This window comes from Podarcis muralis, chromosome 4 (genome assembly GCF_964188315.1).
Source record: "Podarcis muralis chromosome 4, rPodMur119.hap1.1, whole genome shotgun sequence".
Taxonomy (NCBI): Eukaryota; Metazoa; Chordata; class Lepidosauria; order Squamata; family Lacertidae; genus Podarcis; species Podarcis muralis.
The window spans coordinates 94,635,396-94,662,056 of record NC_135658.1 but is presented as its reverse complement, the minus strand read 5'-3'; the positions used below and the strand labels follow the sequence as shown (position 1 = coordinate 94,662,056).

Here is a 26,661-nt window from a genome sequence, read left to right as displayed (position 1 = left end):
CACTGTGTGTACAGCAGGCACTTTTCAAAGTAAAATATATCTTTTCATATTTTTTTTTTAAAGTTTCAAAATACCCAAAGCAGTAAAATCATGTAATTGACTAATCACTTGCCAATTTTCCTTTTTTTAATCTAATCTATTTTAATTTTTAACAGTGCCAAAATGCAAATGAAACTGGTATGCTTCCAAGCTGCTTTATTTCTTTTACAGCACAATTTAAGGTATCCACAATTTAGAGAAAACATTCCCCCCCAAAAAAATAATAACATTCCCTCTAGTATGCATGAGCGTTGTTTTGCAAGTTTCAGCCTGAAGCAAAGGTTCGTGTTGAGGGAACTGAATAGAGGCCTTTTGTAAATATTGAAACACCTTTGACTGCAATGTATGTTTTCAGCGTATGGATTGAAATTCATAACTCAATTGTCTTAAAGTGAATCACATGCCCAGGAAATGTTTGTTAAATGACTTACTGTCCTGATTGCCCTTTCAGCTCTACCTGCCACATCAAACAAGCCAATAGATGGCCTCCTGAGACTGCCTGTTTGCAGACTTTTCCCTGGTGAGTTTTCTTAGTGTACCGTGAAATACTCATTAACCAGCCTAAACACACTCTTCAGCACTTTATCCTGAAGTGGGAAAACACAATGTAAGTAGGCTGCTTAAATGAAACTTGCCACCATTTTGTTTGTATTCCTTAGCACTCTGTACAATTCAGGCTGGTTAGCCTAGTGCTTTAAGTCAGCCTAGTTCATGGACTGAATACAACTATCAATGTATGGATTATGTATCTGTCTGTCCAACAATTCATCCATCCAGAAACATACACACACCACACACACACTTCCAGAAATCACATATGACAGTCTATTGCAATATTTTTAAATGATATATGGCAGGGATGTACAACCAGTAGATCGCGATCCGGCTGATCCTGGTAGATCGTGGAATCCTTATCATGTACAAAAAGTTAAGGGGAAATGGCTAAAAAACTCTGTGCAGTCCTCCCCTTAAAAGTTCAACAACTCTGGGCAATCCACCCACCCCACGCACGCTCTTCCTCCTTCCAACGACAAAGGGTAGATTACAGCCAGTTTTTTTTTATACTGGGAGTAGATCACAGTCTCTTGGGAGTTGGACATACCTGATGTGTGGCTTCTCTTGCCTTTCTTGCCCCAGAAATTTTTTTTTAAAGGGTTTTCACAAGGAGAAGGCAACAGTGACATTCTGGTGCGTAGAGCTGACAACCATCTAGAGAACCAAGAATAGGATGGGGAATATCTTGGACCTTCTTATTTGCCCAGGTGTTTCTGGATTGCTCATTACGTGTAATTGTTAGACGCAAATTATTTCCAGACTGAGGATGACTCCGTTTCCCCACTCTCTTAAGCCTGGGCCTACTGAAGGCCTCGCCACTGCTACTAATGAGTGGGCAGAACAGTATGCCGAGTGTTATGCAGTTCAGGCCTGACATGCCAAAGGGATTCGATGATTAAATCAACTCACGTTGGTTGATCTTGTTTCTATGCAAGCCTTAATGAGGAAAGATAAGCAAGAAGTGGGGATAGGCACGAACCAACTAATACTTTCCAAATGAGTAGCTTTCTAGAAGTCACAGAGGATGCCTGGGCTACGCAGGATCTCCCCGCTGTCTCTGAATAGGTAAAGGTACCCCTGCCCGTACGGGCCAGTCTTGACAGACTCTAGGGTTGTGCGCCCATCTCACTCAAGAGGCCGGGGGCCAGCGCTGTCCGGAGACACTTCCGGGTCACGTGGCCAGCGTGACAAGCTGCATCTGGCGAGCCAGCGCAGCACACGGAAACGCCGTTTACCTTCCCGCCAGTAAGCGGTCCCTATTTATCTACTTGCACCCGGGGGTGCTTTCGAACTGCTAGGTTGGCAGGCGCTGGGACCGAGCAGCGGGAGCGCACCCCGCCGCGGGGATTCGATTGGCAAGTCCTAGGCGCTGAGGCTTTTACCCACAGCGCCACCCGCATCCCTGTCTCTGAATAAGCACTCTTAAAATGTCCAGATACCATAGCCACCAAACAATACAGGTTAAGGTTAAGTACTTAATTCGTTCCGGAGGTCTGTACTTAACCTGAAACTGTTCTTAACCTGAAGCACCACTTTAGCTAATGGGGCCTCCTGCTGCCGCTGCACCACCGAACCATGATTTCTGTTCTCATCCTGAAGTAAAGTTCTTAACCTGAAGCACTATTTCTGGGTTAGTGGAGTCTGTAACCTGAAGCGTATGTAACCCAAGGTACCACTGTATGTCCACAATGGGCAGTGTGTCACCATGAAAGCATTTGGAGTTGCCTGATTTTATTCACAGGTTTTTCTGTAAAAAATAGCTAGTATGGAACTTGACCACAGAATTCACCACTGAAATAAGGCTACTCGTGCAACGCATCAACAGCTGCATCTAGGAGCTTAATATCTACCATGTGAGTGCAAAATATAGGTTTTGGTATTGAATGCAGCATCATGCAAGAGAACAGTGATGCTGCCTTGATAACAGAACTCTGGTGGAGTCCACGTGCCTCTAAAGAAGGCTGGGGTTCTCCAGTATTTTATAAAGATTATACCATTTGAAAAAAGATAGTCATAATAAAATACTGAAAAAAGCCACTTGGAGGCCTCCACTTCACTCTGCTTTTAGGTGGACTTGGCGGTTGGGCTGAAAGGGACAACTGCTGCAGAATCGGTTGTGCAATATATTTAAACTTGTTTAAACGCTATTAACTTACATAGCATTTATTTTAATTTCGAACAACTAGACACTTTTTAAGGCGGGAGATTTTGCTGGGAGGCTTAGCAAATGCAGCTGGCCAGATAAAGTGGCAATTTTGCAGCCTTTCAATTTTGTGCCTAGAGTCCTAACACTGTAAATTGGATAGTGCCGGATACGGGGAGAGAGAGAATTTGAAACAGATTCTGGACAAGTACTGCGCTATTTGGAAAGGAGCATCTAGCAGTGAGTAGAAGGAACAGTCAATCTGAACAGGGGGAACCAGACATTTTAGCAAGAGTTATCAATTAAATTATAAACTAGATTATGTGTACTAATTTACCCTATGCAGATGAGGGTGGCAGGGGCACTTGCTGCAGGAACAACACACCTTGAGAAGTCATATAATATATTAAAGGGAAACAGAAATCTTCTTCTACAGTGGTACCTCAGGTTTCAAACACCTCGGGTTACAAACACTTTGGTTTACAAACTCCACTAACCCGGAAGTAGTACCTCGGATTAAGAACTTTGCCCCAGGATGAGAAGAGAAATTGTGTGGCAGCAGTGGGAGGCCCCGTTAGCTAAAGTGGTACCTCAGGTTAAGAACGGTTTCAGGTTAAGAACGGACCTCTGGAACTAATTAAGTTTGTAACCCGAGGTACCACTGGATATGTACTTCATGTCTTCATGTAGCTAATGAACTAAATTTGCTGTCATGAAAGCTGGTATGTCAGAAACAAATTGTGGCCCAGCTGCAGTTCTGGTACTTGTGGTCTGGGTTTAATAGTTCTGTTATGCTGTGTTATATTATCCTGGGCAATTGCCGGGTTTGGTATAGTTTTGATAAGAGTTGTAAAGGACCTTGCAAAGATTTTTAGTTTTGAAAGGTGATATATATGTTTATTTAAAAAAAATGAAATAAAATCAGTCTGTGCTTTATTATTTTTTTGTGCAAATTAATTAAGTAAAACAAGCAAACCGGCATGCATTTATTGCCGTACAGTGTTATTCTTCTCTTTACAATCACTGGGAGAGCCAACAGCTGTGCAGACTCCATAAGCATGCACACCCCTGCCCCACCCAGTTCTGAATCTTGCTTCAGATTAGAACATTTTATCCAGCATCACCCACACATTTACTGCCTTAAGCGCTAGAAACTTCTTCCAATTTTTTTTTTAAGCTAGGATTCTGGCCCCTTCTGGGCCTGTGATTGCATGACTAGGGAAAGCATAAAAATCAAGTAGGATGTATGCGTGGCTGAGAGTGAATCAGAGCATGGAGAAGGTCACTCAGGGCATCAGTGATTCAAAATGGGTATTGATAATGGCCATCAATCTTTCAAGACCATACCTTTTGGAGAACTGCAAAGAGAACTAAAAGGTGCCCTGGTGCCTTAGCCGCTAAATGGTGTCTTACATTCTCAGTTTAAGGGGAGGTGCAACCTAATAATAGAATCTAACAAAATATGAGACAAGGGTCAGAGGAGCTGCCTGCAGTTCTGAGATTACTTTTATTGCCATTAGGGCCTGTTCACTTAGAAAATCAAGAGTTTCTGTTACATTAGCATCACTTGAAATATTGTGCATATTAGCAGAACAATAGATTGCTTAATTTTTTTCCCTATTCCCATTCTATTTATAAGACCTTTAAAAAAGCCACACACCCAATGAATGCCCTCTCCACTAATGTACGATATAGCAACATTTTTTTTTTACTCTTAAACCAAAAAAATGTGATGAACTAGAATCCAACGATGTGTTGATCGACTAGCTTCTGAGAGAGCACCCTCTTCTGTATCCTGAACCTTTTCTAATTATTAACTAAGTTGGCTATGTTTGCACAGGCTTCCACAGCTCTGTCCTATGCCTTCTTAACAACCTCAAACTGATTATTCCAACTATCTATCTGACTCCACCTAACAATTCCTCTCACTCACAACTCGACCAACCCAGACTATTCCTCCGTCCTCCTTCTCCAACTCCCAACTCTCGACTGACTTTCACACAACTCCCCCTCTAACCCTAACTCCTCCTATCAGTTTCCACTGGCCAATCACATCACACTCATTTTAACCCTTTCCTTATGACCCGCCTAGGAGGCAAACGCCACAGATGGGCTGCTGAATCAATGTGTGAAACAACAGAGAACTTCAGAGCACACCCATTTTAAAGACCAAAGGCCATAGCACTCACAGGGACTTACTGTTTTTAAGGGCCATACTGCCAAGAAGCAAATCTCTACAGGGTAAAACTAGATAGTTAGTAGAGGAAGAGCGCCACAGCCAAAGATTAGAGTTAATGACTGGCTAGTGTGGAAACCAAACTTCCTCAAATGGCAGTACAGCTGTAGGATCCAGTCTGGAGAAGTTCAAGCAGAATCTTTCACAGATGAACACCCCTTTCTGTACCAAACGCTGGTCTTTTATTCCTCTTCCCATAATCCCTCTCCTCATCTCAATCATGAAGGGCAGTGCTGTCTGCCCATACTGAGAAGGAAGCTCTCAACGTTCTTTTGTTTAACTCAGCAGCTTCTGAAAAACAAGGGCGGGAGGAGAAAACAATGCAGTTCATGGCAACTGTTTATCAGTTGGACAATAGAAATGGTGTATGTGGACAATTAACAATGGTGCTATATGCTGCTGTATGGCATGTATGGCGTGTTTGGGGGGGTAGTACCTCTGGTGGGGGACATGTGGTGCTCCTTCCGGGGTAGTGTGCCCCCATTTGGACCCCACCCTGCACTCAGCTCTTACCTGTGGCTTCTAGAAGCTGTCAGCGTTCAACAGTGGCCACAGCCCGCGAAACGGCTTCGACTGGTCGGCTAAACCAGGCAAGGGTAGCCAAGAAGTCTCAAACCCTTGGTGGATTGGGGACTTCTTCTGCATGTGAAGCGGATTGAGCGGATAAGACCAATAGCAAGTCCAATGGTGGAGACAGTGACTGCACATGCTGTAGAGGGAAGTGAGGCAACCTGGGAAGGTAGCCCATCGAGGAGAAGGAGAATCGTAAACTTCCACTGCCTTGCGGATATGCTCATTTGTGAGAAAGGGGGAAGAAAAGGCTAAGGAGTAAGCCCTACACAAATCTGGAGTGGAGTCCCTAAGACGGTTGGATGGCATCCTGTACGCCTCTTTCCGTCAACTCTTGCAGCCAAGCTGGTGCCAAACATATTGCTCTGCTTTTGAGCGCATCAGCGAGCCTGAGAGCGGGGTCTCGCTGTCTGCCCTGACAGTGGCTTTGGTGCTGCTGCCAATGCAGCAAAAACAACATAGGATGCAGCAGTTATGAGTCTTTGCAGCCACAGCAGGCTCTGCGATTCTCCACTGGTTTGACTTCGCACCCAGAGGCGCAGTCCACTGACTTTTGAGACGGATGGATGCTGATAACATGCCGATGGTAGACCATTCACCAGAAGCCCAATCATTACATTCTTTAAGTGAAGGAGAAGGGGGGGACGACCAGAAACTCCTCACAGCACCGGGTGAGCAATCGAGGCAATTAAGGAGGTAAGAAGTACGCAGAGTCTCAAGCAGCCAGCCCCCCAGCACCCGGATACTTTACCACGACCCTGATTGTTCCGACGGGACTCCGGAGCGCTGATCTTAAAGCCTTGTGGCGAACCACTGTGCTGAATTCCCGCACCTCTGAGAAAGGTAAGCCGCTGGGACTCCTGGCTAGTGATTTCAGCTCTTCCAAGACCCGAGTCCCGAAGTGGTTTAAGCGCGAGGGGTAGCAGGCAGAGCGAGGCGGCATGCGCAACGGTCTGAACAAAAGCAGCAGGGAAGGAAAAGAAAGCAACGGAAAAACGCAAAAACCTCGTCGGCACGGGTCCCAGAGTGAATAAAACCGCTCAGCTGGAAAGGGGAAAGAGGGCGGCTCCCGGGCGCGCCTGGCCTTAAGTAGGCTAGGCCACGCCTCCCCAGCCTGCCGATTGGCGGGCCGGGTCGAAGGCACGCCCGGGGATTCCCTGGATCTCGCGGGGGCAAAAGGCCAGCCCCCGCGTGTGTGGGAGGGGGTAGCCCACAACCCCCTCTCCTCCCAAGCTCGGAAATGGCTCTCCTGGACTCCACTTTACGAGTAGCAACCGCCTGCTGTTAAAATAATCCAATCTCTAATTTGCCAGCACGTGGACTACTGAAAGCAGAAATCACACTGCACAATTAATATGAGAATTGAAGTATCAAAGTTTCACGCATTTTTTCTGACCAAATGCAACTTTTATCACGCAAGATGACAACTGGCACCATTCCTCACTATTGGTGCAAGCCTTGTGTGCATATTGTATGAGAGGAAACCCAGAGGTATGTTCTCTTGTATTATTAAAAGTTTGTGCCAAAACCCACCTTTTCTATTCTGAATATGAGTACAGAGATAAACACAATTTAAGCCGACAACATTTTGATGTGGCTACCAGAGAAATGCAAAAATTAACGTTGCAGTCGTTCTGCTGATGGCATGAAAGTCTACGATTTCAGTCTTTCCAGCCTCAACCTGCCGTTCTTGTCCTGAATTACAAAGAGTAACGAGTGAACCTGTTTAATGAACAACTTTGTCATGTTGCCATTTGCCTTAGTCAGAGGCAAAAACGTGGCACCTTTAAACTTAAATGAAATCCCGAGACTGATTCTCAAAGCGGTTTGTAACTGGAAGCTCTATTACCTTTAGTAAGGCTTGTGCTGAAGCAGTGCTTTTGAAGACTAGACTGTCTGATTTTAAAGGCCGCATTCCTAAAATTATGTTCAAGCTTGTACTGTATCAGGATTGCCGCCTCAGGCTCCCCTGACGCTCTCCCCGTACGCTCCTGACCAAGTTCTTTGAGGATAAGTCTGCCATAGTTGTATTCCCCACTGCTGCTAATCCTGGTGTGAAGGGGGAAAGAGAGTGGGGAAGGGGATAAGTGGGAAGCATTAGTTTTGTACGGCCTTCTCCTCCTTTCTTCTGGCAGTTGGCTCAACGCAGTGCGAGTATTGCCTTGGAGCAAGTAGGAAGAGTAAATAAGCATGAATCAATCAGCTTTCATGGCTGGCTTCTGATGATGCTACAAACACAGCCTTGTGTCTGGAACTCAGAAAAAAACTGAAGCGTATTATAAAACCAGCTTCACATTTCCTCCGAGACACCAGTTTACAAGCATGATTTAATAGCACACAGCAGCACAGAAATTACTTAACAGGAATGTTTATTTTATATAGCAAAACTCATTCAAATTATTTCAATCTTGAGCAATAAATAGGCACTTCAATAAGAGTATATATTTACAATGGCAGTCTGAATGCTAGGAATCATTTCAGAGTGTGCTTCTACTACAATGGGTGGGAGATGGCAACTACTTAGAACCCACTGCCAACATGGATTATAACAAATCCAGTGAGTATTTTGTTTTTCAATTATTCATAGAAAATTTAATCCTGATTAAGTATCCTTGGGCAGGAATTCATGGGTAGTTGATGACTGAAACTAACATTTATTTGAAATGCTTCTGTTAATTTAATCTGTGAATATGGCTTAATTATGATTGAATCCTCAATGTAAGAGTAATGAATTATATCAGGATTAAAATTCTAGTGCTGCATCACATACCCCCCCCCCCCAAGTTTAGGAGATGCTAGCCTGCTGTTTTTATAACCTTAACAATGCCAGGTTTTTGTTTTTTAAAAAACAGAACTCAAGTTAGTCCATCACCCTTATGCTCTTGTAACATTTGTCACAAACATGGTGTGTAAAAAGCAATTGGTAATCAAGCTGAAATCTGAACTGCATCCAAATCTCAAGGCAAGGAAGTGTTTTTTCTTTTCGTTTTCAAAAACACAAATAATGAGTGCTACAGTTTGCTGTAAACATTTTACACTGGTTTCCTGGATCTATTACAATTTTCAAGTCCTTTTAAACTTCTGCACAATTTGCACTGTTTCAAAGCAACTTTAAACCAATATATTATTTTAATTCCAAAAGTGGTCTACGTGATGCATTTATGCTTGTAGTTATGACAATTTGGATCTAGTTCCAACATAAGATGAGGCAGTTTTTAAATGAAGACACCGAGGTTAAGAATTTTCTTTGACTTCATCCAAGATGCTTTGTCACGATTTTTGAGAAAATCTGCCTCATACCTGCACTTGTTTAGCTCCTGCAGCAGTGTAATTCTGTATTTTGATGGTTTCGTTTCTCCCAAAGATCCTCTGTGGTGGATTCACTGCTGAAAATAGCTGAACATTTCCAAGTCTTTATTGCACATTTGTCAACGGATCTCCCAGATGCATCTCAGAAATGATGCCGACTTTTATGTCCAGATGCTACAGTAAGTGGCAGTGTTACTGAAGAGAGGGAGGACACTTCCCAGTACAGACTATGGGAAACAAAGAGCCGGTACAGGAGGACCATGGAGAACAACTGGCAGAGGATGACGCCTACGGTAATGACCTGAAATATGAAAGGAAAAGAGAACAAAGAAGAGAGCTTTGTAGAAAGAACAAAATATTCACCTGAAATTTACTGGACCTACTCAGGAATTCAAGTTTAGAAGTTCACCTTGGGAATCGCCAGATCTCTTAAAAGACAATTTCATGTAGTCTTTCATGGGATCTCTTAACGTCACAATTCTAAAGCTGCCTGCATACATTACGCACATGAAGGGGCAACACGGGTAGGAAGGGACTGTGCAGTTCCCTCTGGCCCCGCCATTCACGTTTTTCAGGCTTTCCTGGAACTTGCACAATTAGAGTTCCAGGATATGAGGAAGTCGACATGCACAGATTTCCCTGCCTCAAGCATCCACACTAATACATGACTGGGGGGCCAGGGGAACTTGATATGCTGGGGGAAGGGAGGGGGGTCCCACAACCCCCCTCTATACATGTTGCTTCTTTATGTGGAATGATTGAAGCGGGCTACAGGGGAAAAAATAGATTCAGAAATTCCCATTACTTATCAAGAGTTTAACAATCCAAAGTCTTGCATACAATTAAGCCTTCATTCGGTAACTGACTCAAGTTTTATTATGCTGTATCTACCTACCTTCTCTCGCTGGTAATCTCTTAACATTAGAGATATGGATACAAGACTTGGGTGACACAAAAACCACAGAAGACAGCCCTGAAAGAAGAAGGAAGACCACCATCAGCTAAGGAGCATCTCCACCTCCATCGTTCAGCCTGGACACTGAGGTCCTTCTCCAAGGGCCTTCTGGTGGTTCCCTCACTATGAGAAGTGAGGTTACAGGGAACCAGGCAGAGGGCCTCATTGGTAGTGGTGCCCACCCTGTGGAACGCCCTTCCATCAGATGTCAAGGACATAAACAACTATCTGACTTTTAGAAGACACCTGAAGGCAGCCCTGTTTAGGAAAGTTATAATCATCATCATCATCATCATCATCATCATCATCATCTGTCAGTACTAAAAGTCACTCTGTCCATTAACGGATCTCTAGTTACATATTTTCATTTCACACGTTAAAATACGTTCTGTAACTTACCAATTGCTCTTCTGCATCAAACCATAGAACATTATGAGAGTCTTGATGTATAACATCATACCTTTGCTTAACCAAACCCTATGTATGTATGTATGTATGTATGTACTCAGAAGTGAAGTCTCACTGTGTTCCATGGGGTTTACTTCCATGTAAGTGTGCATAGGATTGTAGCCTCAAATTACAATCCTGTACACAATAACTTGGAAATAAGCTCCATTAAACACAATGAAACATTTGTAAGTACATATGAGATTGCACTGTTTTATTTTCCTCCAAACTAGTCACTGCATTCAATAGAGCTCTGGAAGAATACATTGAGTTTCTATATGATGCACATACTTTTGTGAAGGTGATATAGAATTCTCTTTTCAGCGTGCTTCTCTCAGTTCGGATGATCTGGTAAAGTCCGCAGCCAAGTGACAGAGCTAGGCAAATTCTCAAGCCAATGAGAAGCCCGCCTGCTAAACTTTGGTGTGAGTGGTAGCTGTGATGATTTGTATCCTCAAACTGTTCCCAAATTAGCAAAATGCCCTGCAAAAGAACAAGGAAGACAATTAGAAGATAGTATCCAGATGGATCTTTCTTCGTATAACTTTGTACAGTATAAAAACAAAATATGATGGCCTCACATTGTTAGTCTGGGCAGTGGAGAGAGGGGAAGGAGGAACAAAAAGAGTACAATTCACTGAAGCTCTCTTCAATAAAACTGGGATTCTAGTCAGCAATATATTTTTTTAATACAATCTTTTTAGGATGTGAGGTGGTCACGGGTGGACAAAAGTTCAAGCACTCTGTTTGGGACTGATGTGGATAATTTTGCCTCAATTATAGGGTCCCAATTCAGTGGCAGATTCCATCTGTTGACAACACCATGCAGGCTTCTATGAGGTGTGACAGGCACTTGCCAAGAGAACTCTGTGAGTGGGCTTTTTAGCCTTGGGAGAAGAAATAAACAAGCATTGGTTTGGAAATAATTAGAAGTATGTTGGAGAAGGAAACCTTTCACCTGTGCCCATTTAGTTTGTTTGTTTAAAAAGTAATATAATCTTTCAATATTCTGTATTTCCCCCTGTATAAGACTAGGCTTTTTTCCTAAAAAATAATATCAAAAAAGGGGGCATCTTATACATGGGGGCATCTATAAGATGGAAAAATAAATACAGTGGTGCCCCGCAAGACGAATGCCTCGCAAGACGAAAAACCCGCTAGACGAAAGGGTTTTCCGTTTTTGAGTTGCTTCGCAAGACGAATTTCTCTATGGGCTTGCTTCGCAAGACGAAAACGTCTTGCGAGTCTTGCGATTTTTTTCGCTTCCCCCCCTTTTTCTAAGCCGCTAAGCCGCTAATAGCCTTTTAGCCGCTAAGCCGCTAAGCCTTTAATAGCCGCTAAGCCGCTAATAGCGCTAATCCGCTAATAGGGTTGCTTCGCAAGACGAAACAACCGCTAGACGAAGAGACTCGCGGAACGGATTATTTTCGTCTTGCGAGGAACCACTGTACCCGTTTTTGTGTGTGTGTGTGTGAGGGAGGGAGAGAGAGAGAGAGAGAGAGAGAGAGAGAGAGAGAGAGAGAGAGATCACAGTAAAAATTAAATGGCAGAGAACACTTATCATGGCTGGTGCGCATATAATACATGTACCAGCTCAGGGCCACATGTTGTAATGGGGTTCTCAGAGGCATATGGCTGAGAGGGTGAGAACTGTATTTTTCTCCTGAATGCCCATCAATATATGAAACACAGAGGGCCAAGGAAGGAATGAATGAATGCTCGGAGACATGTGTCTTCATTCTCTAGACCAGGGGTGGATAAATCAAGGCCTAACCCCATGGCACCCTGAGTTCATACAGGTAACAAGGGAAAACCAGGGAGTTAAAGGGAGAGAACGAGGTGGTAAAAAGAGAAATAAAAGAGCAGCAGTTCCATCCACCTTTGGTGCCAATATGCGGTCTCCCACAGATTACCCTAAGGGTATGAAGCCCTTGACAGAAAAGAGTTTGTTCACCACTGCTCTAGACCAGTGTTTCCCAACCTTGTGCCTCCAGCTGTTTTTGAACTACAACTCCCATCATCCCTGACTAGCAAGACCAGTAGCAAGGGATGATGGGAATTGTAGTCCAAAAACAGCTAGAGGCACAAGGTTGGGAAACACTGCTCTAGACAATAGTCCAAGAAGTATATTTTTTATATTTTTTATTTGAATTTGGTAGAGTTGCTGGGGGACGGTGGCAGATCAATTACAGTGAACCCTCTAGTTACGTACCACTCTGGATACATAACTTTCGGGTTACGAACGTGGCAAACCCGGAAGTGTATATACTCCTGGGTTTCACCGCACACAGAAGCGGCCCCTCTGCCTACGGACTTTTCGGGTTGCGGATGGACCCCCGGAACAAATTTAATTCACATCCGGAGGGTCCACTGTACTTTGGCAACTAGTAAGCCATTGCTGGTATGAAGAGAAAAACAGTTTGCCTGTGGCAGCGGCGGCAAACATGGTGCCCTCTAGACACTGGGCTACAAATTCCACCATCTCTGACCACTTGCCATGAGGTCAGGGGCTGATGAGGATTTTAGTCTAACAACATTTGGGTGGGTGAGGGGGGCAGGCTGGCTTCCTCTGGCTTAAGACAGCAAAGGAAGTTCATGATTAAGAGCAGATTTGAACGAGGGACTTCCCATTTCACACTTTGGGCTGATGCAGTATATCAGTGTAGCTAAAGGAGAGACTGAGTGACCCTGGAAATACCTAGCCATCAGTGAGGATTTAGAAAATGTACAACCAGGTACTTGGGGCTGCTACTTTTTCAGGAGCTAGGTATTACATTAAATCCTCTGCAAGAGATCTCCTGAAGAGTTTTTCAATCATCTGTATGATTTGCAGTCTTTTGGGTTGGAGACCCTTTCACAACATTCCCAAAGGAACATCAGTACAGACAGCCTCTTCTCTTCATGCAGGATAATTATCACATCATATGCTTATTAATGTTTCTTAATTACCCCCCAAAGCACTTCCACAGTAAATCAAACACCCAGCACGAAAACAGACCTGTGTTACCACGACAGCTATTGCAATGGCTGTGGATGTTGGAGTGGAATCCCACTGGAGAGGTTTACTCTGAGATTTCTTCATTCTTCCTATTGTCCATCCCATGCACAAACTGAGCAGTAGATAGAGCATCTGCACCTGAGAGATTATGTCGCACACTAAGGGGAAGAACATTAATATGATTGAATTGTCTGAATTACGCCACCAAGAAAAGCTCTGTATAAAATGGCCTGTTGTAGGGCTTTACTTCTGCAAAACATACATAAGAGGTCAATTAACATTGTTGTAAACACTTCAATATACAGTGGTGCCTCGCAAGACGAAATTAATTCGTTCCGCGAGTTTTGTCGTCTTGCGATTTTTTTCGTCTTGCGAAGCACGGTGTCGGGAAAGTTTTGGAAAAGCTTCAAAAACCACCAAAGTCTTCAAAAACCTCAAAAAAGGCTACCACACCGCGTTCTATGAGTTGCTCCTCGAAGTCAAGTCGCAACTGTATTAACGGTGTTAAGAAAAAGGAAACAAACTTGCAAGACGTTTTCGTCTTGCGAAGCAAGCTCATAGGGAAAATCGTCTTGCGAAGCAACTCAAAAAACCAAAAACCCTTTCGTCTAGCGAGTTTTTTGTCTTGCGAGGCATTCGTCTTGCGAGGTACCACTGTAACTAGCAGGATGATCTAGCCTAGATAATTGCATGCATCCTGACCAGCACTCTTGCAGTGAACAAATTCATTTAAATTCTGTCCATTGGTGTTCCAATATGATGCTTCCCGTATATAGTGGCTTTCCCCTCAATATTTAGAGCCTCTGCTGTACACAATGTCCTCTAGTGGAGGAATGCAATTTTCATAATCTGGACCAGATTTCCCCAACCTCAGGACCCAAGATCTTCATCATCCCCAACAACTGGCCATGATGTTAGGGAAGGCTGGTCACTGCAACCACAGCATGGACAGTGTGCAGGGACAGCCTTGCATGGCTTTTAAACGTATTTTTGGAACACCAGAATCAGATATATGGAACGTACAAGGAAGAAGGAAAATGCCATAAAAATATTTCTGAAATGAGGGGACAAAATGAAGGAGGATCATGATTTCATGCTTATGTTTTCCCCCTCCCTCTTGAGAGTCTGTACACGTCATCTATCCAGAGCTGTTCTGTATGTGTCCAGAAAAGCATCTTTAAAAAAAAAAAAGTCTACGTCACCGGATGCATCCAGTACAGTGGTACCTTGGTTCTCAAACACCTTGGTTCTCAAACGCGTTGGTTTCCCAAATGCCGAAAACCCAGAAGTGTTCTAGTTTTCGAACGTTTTTCAGAAGCCAAGCGTCCGATGCGGCTGTTGGCTATTGTTTCTGGGGCCCCTGCACCAATCAGAAGCTGTGCCTTGGTTTTTGAACATTTCAGAAGTCAAATGGACTTTCGGAACAGATTAAGTTGTGTGCTTTTGTTTCTGCCATTTATTTTGCGTTTTTGTTTTTGAGGCTTTTTTGGTTCATTTGTTTTTGTGACTGTGTGGAACCCGGTTCAGCTACTGATTGATTGGTTGTGCGACTGTGGAAATGGATAAAAGCCCCCCATCCAAACAATGACTATCATCAGTGCAGGTAAGAAATTTTCTTAAAACATATTTTTTTTATCATCTACAATGCTGTCTTATTTAATGGTACATCACATTGATTATTGCTTTCATTTTATGGATCAATGGTCTTGTTAGATACTAAAATTCATGATAAATTGCTGTTTTAGGGGTTGCTTTTAAAAGTCTGGAACGGACTAATCCGTTCTGCATTACTTTCTATGGAAAAGTGCGCCTTGGTTTTGGAAAGCTTTGGTTTTGGAACGGACTTTCAGAACGGATTAAGTTTGAGAACCAAGGTATTTGCCACACAACAGCAACACAGCCACCTTTTGTACACTGAAGGTCAACAGTTGCAATAGCTAGGGACAGAAATGTGTTTTTTCCCCTGACACTGGCAGGAGATACACTGGTTTGCAATTAAGTAAGTTTCGCCGCAACAAAAGCATTGGCTGCTCCAATTAACACTGCACAGTCCTCCTGGAAGTACAAGAGCCCCAGGAAACAGCACAGTATTGTAAAAATTGTACCCAACAGATTTTACGCAATATGCTACAAGAAAAATTAAATTAAATTAAAATCATCACATGTAAGGGTGGAGTCGTGTTGGCATATCTTGAAATGGTAAAGCTGTCAGGTTTAGCTTTTGCTGCAAGAAATTCAGCGAAGGCGTGCATGACTGTATGGAGACTTGAGACTACAACATCTGGGGAAAATGCACACCTCTTTCGTGAGGAAACAAGAGAAAGAATCTGGAAGTGAGGAAAGGAGCAGTGGCAAATCACAGAGTGGGGTCTAACCTGTGCCACGTCTTTACAGGAATATTTGCACAAGAAACTGTCTGCCTGGAACACCCTAAGGGGGGAAATGAAATTTGTTTAGCTGAAGCGATTTAACTTCTAGTTAAGCTGCAATCCTATATTGACTTATATGAATGAAGTTTTACTGATTTCATGGGGCTTAGCTTTGAGCAGAATGCTTGAGTGGACTCTAACACTGTTCTAAAAAGCGTAACTATTTTTAATAAATAAGGGTAAAGAGCCCCATTTGCTGCAGGGGCTCCTTCAGACGCAGCCAGGAATTGCAACTCAGCACTAGGACAGTTTTTTAGGTGTGGCTTAAATTTTTTATCTAATATTTTAAACCACTCTGACTTTCCAACAGACTCAGCATTCATGTAATACAAGATATATGAACATCCAGATAATGTGCTTCCCTAAAACCAATGTCCTCATTTGTGACCCGCTCAAAGAAAGCAACATGTACTTACACTCTGCAAGGCTTCCCATTAAAGGTGCTCCTACTCCATTTTTAGAGTAACTAAAAAGGAAAACCAGCCTGATAAATTAGCCTATACTAAAGAAATATGCATCATAAAAGCATAAACTGATTGCAAAACACAACCACCACTAATACTATTTTTGGATATTAAAATAAATGGAAATAACTTTGTAAAAGCTTTAAGAATACATAACATGAAAATCAGCTGGGTTTGCCTCCAGCTTGTATACGATAAAGGAAATGGGCAAACCTACTAGCATATAACTATTTTGCATTCCGCACAGAAGCTCCAGAATTCTGCTTTTCTCATATGAATTTCTGTGAAGCAGATTTGACTTCTTAACAGAAGAGGCTACGCTAGCAGTACACAGTGGCATGCAAATTGGGTTGATCTGGAGGTCTCCTGCCTCCCAAAATGCAATGCCAATACCTCCCATCATCCTGAGTTGGATTAGCTGCTGCACATAATGGCCTTTCTCTGCACTGTGTTTCCTATTTTTCTTTAGGTCCACAAGTTTTGCAACAAGTGGGGCTGTCCAAAACGTTGCCTGCAGAACACTGAAAAGATGGCGGTTGTTTTTTGTGGAAGTGCAGCAGAAGAGGACTTTCAAAAACTTAAAAGCTTTTATTTACTTACTTTTTAAAAAGTGTTTTTTAATTGGAGGGCAAAACATATATATATATATATATAGAGAGAGAGAGAGAGAGAGAAAATGCACTTGATTGAATTTATGTAACTCTTTTTACATAGAGGGGAAATACTAAAACAAAATGTCAATACTATTCTGTTCCGGAGTGGTAAAAAGGTAAAGGGACCCCTGACCGTTAGGTCCAGTCGTGGCCGGCTCTGGGGTTGCAGCGCTCATCTCGCTTTACTGGCCGAGGGAGCCGGCGTACAGCTTCCGGGTCATGTGGCCAGCATGACTAAGCCGCTTCTGGCGAACCAGAGCAGCGCACAGAAACGCCGTTTACCTTCCCGCCGGAGCTGTACCTATTTATCGACTTGCACTTTGACGTGCTTTCGAACTGCTAGGTTGGCAGGAGCAGGGAACGAGCAACGGGAGCTCACCCCGTCGTGGGGATTCGAACCGCTGACCTTCTGATCAGCAAGCCCTAGGTTCTGTGGTTTAACCCACAGCGCCACCCGCGTCCCCTCCAGAGTGGTAGGCCTCAGTTAAGTTTAAATGCAGCAAATCTAGAGGAACCAACAATAATGACAATTGATCAATACATCTGAGTTGAAAGGAAGCTGAAGCATGCATGTTTAACTACAAGAAAATAAAATTAAGGTGGAAGAACACCTTAAGAACAGCATATTTAGGCTTTATAGTGGAAAGTGACAATAGCTTCTTTCTTCACCTACTTTCAGCACTGTATTGTATTCCCTACTACAAAACCTAAATGAGCTTTGCTAAATGGTTATTTCCTATCTCACTCTTTGGTACAGAGAACAGTGAATGATGATCTATTGGGGATGGTGTAAATATTAGGAGATAGATGTGTTTCCTACGTACCCACACCCCAGTGTTTCCTGCAGCAAATATGTATTACGTAAAGTGTGGGAAACATTCACACCTGTGAATGCATATGGCGACTCTGGCGATTCAGGGTTCCAACATACATTTACATGTTTGTATATCTTTTATGCTGTTCTAGGAAACAGCACTGTAATACCGTGGTACCTCAGGTTACAGACGCTTCAGGTTACAGACTCCGCTAACCCAGAATTAGTACCTCGGGTTAAGAACTTAGCTTCAGGATGAGAACAGAAATCGTACTCCGGTGGCGCGGTGGCAGCAGGAGGCCCTATTAGCTAAAGTGCTGCTTCAGGTTAAGAACAGTTTCAGGTTAAGAACGGACCTCCAGAACGAATTAAGTTCTTAACCCGAGGTACCACTGTATTGCAGTATATGTAGCAAAAACCTTTATTGTGCAAAGCAGGGAGCTGCCCTAAGATACATGTAGCCTACCTTTGCACAGTTGTTTAGCTAATTGTATCAGTGTGCCTGCGAGTTCGAAACCTGCTGTTCCCCTGTGCTGGGGCAAACCAGCACCCTGTATTTTGCTCTACCACCCTTGTGTGGTGATTTTCAGAAAGAACATTTCAATCTGAAGGGAACAAAGGAACATGGGTAGGAATGACTCCTGGGTCAACTGCGGGAAATGGAGGATGATGGAGGCCACTTACACTGAGCGGCCTGATTGCTGTGAGGAAATGGGAAGGGAGCACGGGCAAAGCACCTTCTCAAAAAAGTCGAAAGGAAAAGTTTGAATTCTAAAGGGTCCAGCAGTGTAATAGGACGCTCTCTAGGAGCTCCCAAAGCTTCGGAGGGAGCGGCGGGAGCTCTGAGATCAAGCACAGACACACAGTGCGATCGAGACCACAGCAAACTGCCTCAAGAGCTGCCATTGAAGCAGCGGCTTCTCCAAATAAAAGAAATTTGGGCCAATTTGACAATGTAAATTCCTTCTTGAAACCTGGGAAGGTCACTACCAAAGCAAGACCAGGGATGGGGGACCTGTAGCCCTCCAGATGTTGGACTCCAGGCAGAATCACCAATGATCAGGGATGATCACTGTCAAACAACATCTGGAGAGTCCTAAGTTCCCCATCCCTGACACAGACAGCACTAGACGTGGAAGACCAGTGATGTTACTTGGTATGGCAGCTTCGTATGCCCAAAGGCGGAGGGTATAAATTTACCTTGAAAAATGTAGGTAGTTAGCAAAAGCGGAAGCGGCTTGCAAGAGCAGAACAGTCGACAGAACTTTTAACACAGTGTGCATAGGCCCTGCTTTTTTAATCGTCTGCCACAATGTCTGAGCGTATATGCAAGCAGCGACGAAGTATGCCAGAACAAGCAGGAAGAAGAACTCATGGAGGCCTGCAAAGAGAAAAAGTACCTTACATAATATTTCTGTACTTAGATATTTAATGTCCAACCCTTAAAAAATAAAAAAAAATCCAGAGCTAAATGTAATAATGACAAAACACAGTAGCAACCTGACCAGATAAAATTTAAATTAAGAACAGAAAAAAACTCATCTCTGGTGTGCAGAGATGAGTCTATTGAACGGGGGGGGGGGGGGGGGGAGTGGTCCCTGCAGTACGTTGCTCCAAAGCAGGGTTATTATTAATATATGCCTATATACTGAGTAATTTGAACAGATAATTGCTAGCTTGGGGTTTTTTTTTTTTAAAAAAAAGGCTGGAATTTTTTTTCTATGAATAAATAGAAGCAGGAAACTACAACTACTGCCCCAGCAGATTGTAAATACTGTGCTCGTATATATACTCACAATACCAGCATAAAAACACTGGAAATGCTGGAGTCGTATCATTAATTATATTTGTTACCTGTCTGTCAGGTCTCAGGACAGGCTGCATCAAAAATCATAATGGAATACATTTATGCTGATATGCCTTAACCTACGTTGTCGTGTGCTACCTTTCAAGAGCATTGCAACCAATTTATTTCAAAGAACCAGTTAAGATGTGACCAAAGAATATTTTGTTCCTTCACCAAAATAACTTAATAGATTTTAAAATAACTGTTAACTATAATACCAGTATTTCCAGTTTGATGCTGATACTATGAATATTGCTTACAAACCTTGGGGACAGATGTTGCATTTTCTTGTTTCTGTCTAATAACAGAAATAATTTGCAGCCTACTTTATTTTTACTAAGCCACCAACCGTCTCTGTTGAAATTACTAAGTATATATGCAAACACAAGTGCCTTGTCAGAAGTGTCTGAAACTTACTGTGCTTAGTGACAAGAATCTAGCCTTTGGGTAAATGTAGCTCCTCTTTGCAGTCACGGAATAGAGCTGACTTTGCAATACAAACATTATACGTTTGCCTTGAGGATATGGCATTTGTGAACAGTGCTCTCAACTCAACAAATCTGTTTATACGAAGACTTCTTTGTTGCTGCTGTAATGTCTTTTGCTAAAGCAGTTGACAAACACTGAGTGACTGAAATGTTTCAAGCACAGCACGCACAGAAGTACTATGCCAGGATAGCAGTATATGCATGTCAGTCACTCCCAGCTAATGCCACATCTATTGTGAATGAGCATCAAAGCCACACTTCACACACAAAACATTATTGCTTCCCAAGGGTATGATTCTGTGAACCCTAGCTTGAAAGCATCACTGCATTAATGGGGTTTACTTCTGCGTAAATATGTAGAGGTTTGCACTATAAAAAGTGCTTCCTATGTACTCATATCTCTATTTTTCCTCACAATACCAAAAAGAGATGTTTGCAGCACGTTGTTTGCTGCAAATATTCATAGCGATCGCAGCGTTTGAAGAGGAGGTTCTCAGGTGTCTGTTGGCAGACATAAATTTCTCTTCAAATATAATGCTGGACATGCTGCAAACACCACTTTTTCATACGGAACAAAGAAGCTTCCACTTTTGCTTTAGATTTGTGGACACAATTGACTCACCGAGATTTTACTATGCCAACATTTGAGAGGCCGTGCAACAGATGTGTGAAACATTCATCTTACCACTAGATGTCATTGCTGCAACATTTAAAAGGCATAGCCAGTCCACAATGCACTTATTTTCAGTTTTGAATGAATGATGTTCATGTTCTATGGTGTGCAACATGCAGATGAATTAAAGAAACCTGGTCCCTGAATTTTTGAGTTGATATATTTTATTTTCCTTTTATACTTGTCTGGATTTTTTTTTTTTTTTTGCTGTGTAAGAAGTAGTCATTTATCTCTGTTACATTGTAAATTCTTAGCCCATTCAATGAACAGCAAATAACTTTCTTTAAAGCTGTGTTTGCAGTCAGAACTAAAATGCCATATATATTAGCAACTTATGCTAATTATGTAATAATAAAATTGTAGTGGTTGATTCTATTAATGTGTTACTGTATCTTCTGAGACATCACAATTAGAATGCACCAAAAATGGAACTAAGTAGACACTTTGGGTAATTGTCTTGGATTGTGGAAAAAAAGGAATAAAAAAAGAGGGTGACCCCTAACCTATTAGGGCAAATTAAAGTTATCAGGCACTTCAAAGTCATTGTTATATGACTAATCCTATACTTTACCCAAGCACGTATGTTTCCCTCATCCTATAGATAACTGGATAGCAACATCTACTGTATGTATACAATTTAACGGGTTATTTTTGCCTGTCACTTCCCCAACCAATTCCCTCCAAAGTCCAGAAGAAACATCTTACCTGATTCCCCTGCGCTAAAGTGATCTAAAGGATTCCCTTCTGCATCTGGATTTAGTAACACCATTTCAAATTGAACTTCCTCGGATTCAGAGTCCTCATAATTCACCGCACAGGTAAACTTGTCGACATAAAACACATACCATGTGTCAGGATACGGAATCTGGGACACAGTCAGATTTTGTTCTGTGCTGTTCAGGTGCACTGCAAAAGGAACCAGACTTGAATAAACTCAGAAAGCTTTGACTTACAGGACATAAAACAATGCTAGAAAACCTTTCAGGTTAGCTATGGCTAAGGAATGCACAAGCAGTTTTTGCCAGGTGCACATGCATCAAGGTGCTTTTTAAAAGACAGAGCCATATGATGCATTTGTGTTACACGCTTTAGTGTGCCCTTAAAAACCATATGGTTCAATGCATTCACATGTTAAGCAGTTTCAGTTATCTTTTAATTTCAGTAGGAGGCAGTTAAGCATGTGCATAACTAACTCATTGCAATCAATGGGATATAAAAGTGTTAAGCTGTGCTTAGATTGTGATCATAATGTTTGGTCTAGTTCAAATGTTAATTCAGCGGCATGCCTTCAGCCCCAAACCACATTCTCAATTCTCTACTTGTCCATGGTAAAATCTGAACAGGCTGGGCTAAAGGAAAAGGGGGGGGGGGGAATCCAATTATAACTAGACTTGTTCATATAAATACACGCATGATACTACAATAATGTTTTTAGCATCTGTTCAATTCAGTTATATAATTATACTGTCCTGAGATATAATTTGCACGTCTTTATTTTGATCAATAAAATTAAGAATGATCATGATTAGCACTTCTTTGATAGTAACTGTAAGAGGAACTTCACTATTTTGTACATTAAATATTTGTGCTCCACAAATGTTATATTAAGCTTTAGATTCTGAATTGCTGACTTCATTTTCAATGAGTCTGTAATTGGACCATGGTAGCGTATGGGGAGATAGGATACTACAGAAACTAAACAACACTGCACACTTATTCCATGCTAGCTTACTTATGAACTAAATATTAACACTCAAGATATTCAAAGACAAACCACAATTAAGTGATGAAATTTGTTTTAAACCAGCTGTAAAGAGAGAGCAGTCTACAAGTATTTTGAAGCGATAAAATGTTTAAGAGAGATGAGAAGCAAATATTTAGAAAACAAACAGACACTTTGTGCAATGCAATTCTATGCGTATCTACTCTGAAGTAATTGCCACTGAGTTTAGAGGAACTTGCTCCCAGGTATGTGTATATAGGATTGCAGACTTATCCATGTATCTTAAAAACTCAGACATTATGCCAGCAATGAGGAACTTGGGGTCCTCCAGATGTTCTTGGACTACAGCTCTCACCGTCGCTGACAGTTGGTCATGCTAGCTGTGGCTGATGGGAGATAGAGGCCAAAACATCTGGAGGAATGCACCTTCCCCATTGCTGCCCTAAAGCTCTTGGCATGAAATCAGGGATGGGAAACCTGTAGCCCTCCAGATGCTATTGGACCAGCTCCCATCAGCCCCACCCAGCCAGAATGGTCAAAGGTCATGGATGACAGTTTTATCTGGAGGGCCATAGGTTTCCTACTTCTGAATGTGAGCATAGTCCAGGGGTGGCCAACTTCCAAGAGACTGCGATCTACTCACAAAGACTGGCAGTGATCTACCTCTTTTTGGGGGGTTCAGGTCAAAGTTGTTGAGCTTTTTTTAGGAGAGCCAAACTTGTTGAGCTTCTTTGGGGGGACCCAGTGATCTACCAGTGATCTACCACAGACGTCCGGTGATCTACCGGTAGATCACAATCTACCTGTTGGACGTGCCTGGATAGTCTATACCTGTAAATGTTTGGAGATCTCCAAGAGGAGAATTAATATCAGCTTGGATTCTAACAAGTTCATGGTAGAAAAGTTTCCTCCTCCTAATTGCCCTCTAAATCCCAACCAAAATTGTTTAGGAAGACTCATGATTTCCTGGAGAGGGGTTTTGGTGGAATAACGGGCTGGGAACTTATATTAGGATGCAAGCCATTTTTTCAATAATTACAAAGCTCCCCCCCCCCCGATGAATTATCATGCCACTTTTGATACTTCCCAGAATAAAAATGGTGGTCACAGAGTGAGCAGGCTGCTTTCTGGATGAGGAAAGGGCAGATGACATGCTGCTGTGTGCATTTTGCATGTGCTGAACTGCTTCTTGCAATGATGTGTTGCCGTGCATATTTTTATATGATGTGCTATTGCACATGCCTGCTCATGACACAGTTCAGCCTGCTGCTGCATGTGCTTGCACAAGACACACTGCTGCACACATTGCTGTGTGGATGTGCTGTGCATTGCTACTGCATGTGTGCTCCCCCAATATGAAAACTGGGGCTGAAAAACCACGGGAAAGTGCATGTATGAAGGCTAAGTTGCAATCAGGCACAATATATACTGCTTGCATGGCATGGAAGTTAAGTCTAGGTACCTTGGCTTACAATTCCATGCCTTTTGTTTACATGAGCAAATTAACTCTTCTCTTAGTTTTTCCTTCATCCTAAACCTATGGTTCAACTGATGCATAGGATAAGCTATGAACTGACTCAGTATATTATGACACCCACCGCCCATTCGAACTCACTTATCAGCTGAGGTTTGGACAATCTCTCTTTACAGCTGTAATCCTGGTGGCTTTCTTGCAGCTTTAGCCATTCCTGAGCTTGAAAGAGGTGAAGCTTGGCTTCTTTTCCAACTGCTGTTGCTACATTGTTGATTCTGACATACAGAAGAGCACAATCACCTTGATATTTAAAAAGAAGTCAAAGTCTATTACACAGATAAGGACGGAAATAAAGGATAAATATTAGCTAGAAAGCTTTTAATCCTGGCAGAATCGCCTCTTAATGCAAACTGCTGCCAAGTGTTCGTTTTCCTACCAATATTTAGTTCAACAAATAGTTGTATAAGAAACCTGAAATTATTTTTCCAGCTTACATCAAGGCACAAAAAATTCAAAACTGCGAAAATGCTCTACATTGGGCTGCTATATATTTATCTTAAAATAGGATTGTAGAACCTAGATTTATTTGGGGAAGGGGACTTTGGACATTCTGACGTGGGTATAAAAAATGTTTTGGATTGTCCCTGCTGCAGAATGTTATTTATACCGCAAAGTGATTTCAGTTGGCTCAAATCAGACAGCTAAGACCTAGGCTGAGCGACTCAATTACACCCATGTACACACTGGATCTCTCTATGGAAGCAACCTTATACATAAGACACTGGCATAAAGCAAGCTGGTATAACTTAAACTAGGGTAAAATTACACCAGATCCAGATCGTTTTGCCTTTAACTTGTTCAGGCTTAGGATCCAGCCTAAGTCTCTGCCCCCTGCCCCTATAGAGCCCTTTATTCAGGGCTTACCTTGGGCCTACGATTACTGGGGAAATCTCATAACTCCAAACCAGTAGAAAGGAGATGCGACTAGCAAGGCAATGCTTGTCATCTGACAGCTGCCTGCGGGATAGATAGCTCAGTCAGTAGAAGAGCATGAAGCACTTTATCTCAGGGTTGTGAATTCGAGCGCCACGTCGAGGAAATAGATTCCTGTATTGCAGGGGGTTGGGCTAGGAGACCCTCGTGAACCCATCCAACCCTGCGATTCTACGACCCTCCAAAGGGGAAAACAAGAAGCAGTGCCAACAGGAGAAAAACTCCTGCTGCAACAGCACCGTCCTCCCTCTTTGACAGCAAATGCTGTTTGTTAAAAGTGGGGCATGCAAAAGTTAATTGGTTACCTAAGATATATAAAAAGGTAAAGGACTCATGGACAGTTAAACCCAGTCAAAGGCAACTATGGGGTTGCGGCACTCATCTTGCTTTTAGGCCAAGGGAGCTGGCGTTTGTCCGCAGACAACTTTCTGGGTCATGTGGCCAGCATGACTAAACCGATTCTGGAGCAATGGAACACTGTGACGGAAACCAGAGCGCATGGAAACGCCATTTACCTTCCCCACCACAGCAGTACCTATTTATCTACTTGCACTGGCGTGCTTTCGAACTGCTAGGTTGGCAGGAACTGGGACAGAGCAATGGGAGCTCACCCCATGGTGGGGATCTGAACCTCCAGCCTTCTGATCGGCAAGCCCAAGAGGCTGAGTGATTTAGATCACAGCGCCACCCACTTCCCTTTACCTTTACAGTAACTTACATATGCGGGACTAAATGTCTAAACCACTGAGCCTCTTGGGCTTGCCGATGAGAGGGCTGGAGGTTCGAATCCCTGAGATGGAGTGAGCTCCCGTTGCTCAGTCCCAGCTCCTGCCAACCTAGCAGTTCGAAAGCACACCAGTGCAAGTGGATAAATAGGTACCGCTGTGGTGGGGAAGGTAAATGGCGTTTCCAAGCACTCTGGTTTCCATCACGGTATCCTGTTGTGCCAGAAGCGGTTTATTCATGCTGGCGAGATGAGTGCTGCACCCCATAGTCACCTCTGAATGGACTTAACCATCCAGAGATCTTTACTTTACCCATATAGGTGACGGTATACAGTGGTACCTCGGGTTAAGTACTTAATTCGTTCCGGAGGTCCGTTCTTAACCTGAAACCGTTCTTAACCTGAAGCACCACTTTAGCTAATGGGGCCTCCTGCTGCCGCTGCGCCGCTAGAGCACGATTTCTGTTCTCATCCTGAAGCACTATTTCTGGGTTAGCAGAGTCTGTAACCTGAAGCGTATGTAACCCGAGGTACCACTATATATGGCTGCAAGATCAGAGCCCCCTGGAAACCCTTGTCAAAAGGGCGCATAACGCGTGGAAACGTGCGCAAACATCAGAAAGGGCATTGGCACGGGATCCCTCGCATCCCCTCCCAACCGAAGGCCCTGCTGCGCTCGATCCCGAGCTCGGCGCGCATAGGATCGCGCTGCGAAAAGGCGCTGGGCGGGATCCCCCTCCGGGCCGGGCAGCGCCCCGCTTACCGTGGAACTGGAACTGCGCCGCCGCCTGGCCAGCTCCGGCGGCCGCGCTGGAGAAGCCGCCCCGGACCGTCTTGGCCTGCGCCGCCGGGAGCCACGCGCCGCAGCACAGGGCGGCCCAGGCGAGCCACGGAAGCCCCATGGTCCTTCCCTCGGCGGCTGCGGCAGCGGCCGCCTCAGTCACCGCTTTCTCATCCCCGTACCACGTCTACAACCTCACGGGTGGGCGGGCGGGAGCGGGATTGACCGCGCAGCTAACCAATAGCGTTCTTCGGATCGGCCGGGTGGGCGGGGCCAGCCGATAGAAACGGGAATACTTCCGGCCTGCCGCCCATTTGATCGTCGCGCGGCGGCGGTTGCTAGGGAAC

General features: G+C 43.4%; 1 protein-coding gene across 5 annotated transcripts; it reads right to left on the bottom strand.

Annotated features, from left to right (window-relative positions):
• Nucleotides 1–4,218: 4,218 nt before the first annotated feature.
• Nucleotides 4,219–26,516, bottom strand: GPR180 (G protein-coupled receptor 180). 5 transcript variants are annotated; one of them, XR_013392686.1, is made up of 11 exons: nt 26,297–26,516; nt 23,958–24,116; nt 21,325–21,525; nt 18,813–18,993; nt 16,098–16,147; nt 13,253–13,410; nt 10,546–10,737; nt 9,748–9,825; nt 8,844–9,153; nt 5,487–7,592; nt 4,219–5,264 (listed from the first exon to the last, which is right to left on the bottom strand). XR_013392686.1 is itself a non-coding variant. In XM_028728299.2 (9 exons), the coding sequence occupies exons 1-9, from the start codon at nt 26,433–26,435 to the stop codon at nt 8,995–8,997; spliced, it is 1,317 nt and encodes a 438-aa protein (XP_028584132.2). In that variant the 5' UTR covers nt 26,436–26,516; the 3' UTR covers nt 7,896–8,994. The 5 variants fall into 5 exon arrangements, 2 of the variants coding, with proteins under 2 accessions (XP_028584132.2, XP_077783843.1); XR_013392685.1 differs by having other exon boundaries at nt 4,219–6,496; nt 7,393–7,592; XR_013392684.1 differs by having other exon boundaries at nt 4,219–7,592.
• Nucleotides 26,517–26,661: the final 145 nt, after the last annotated feature.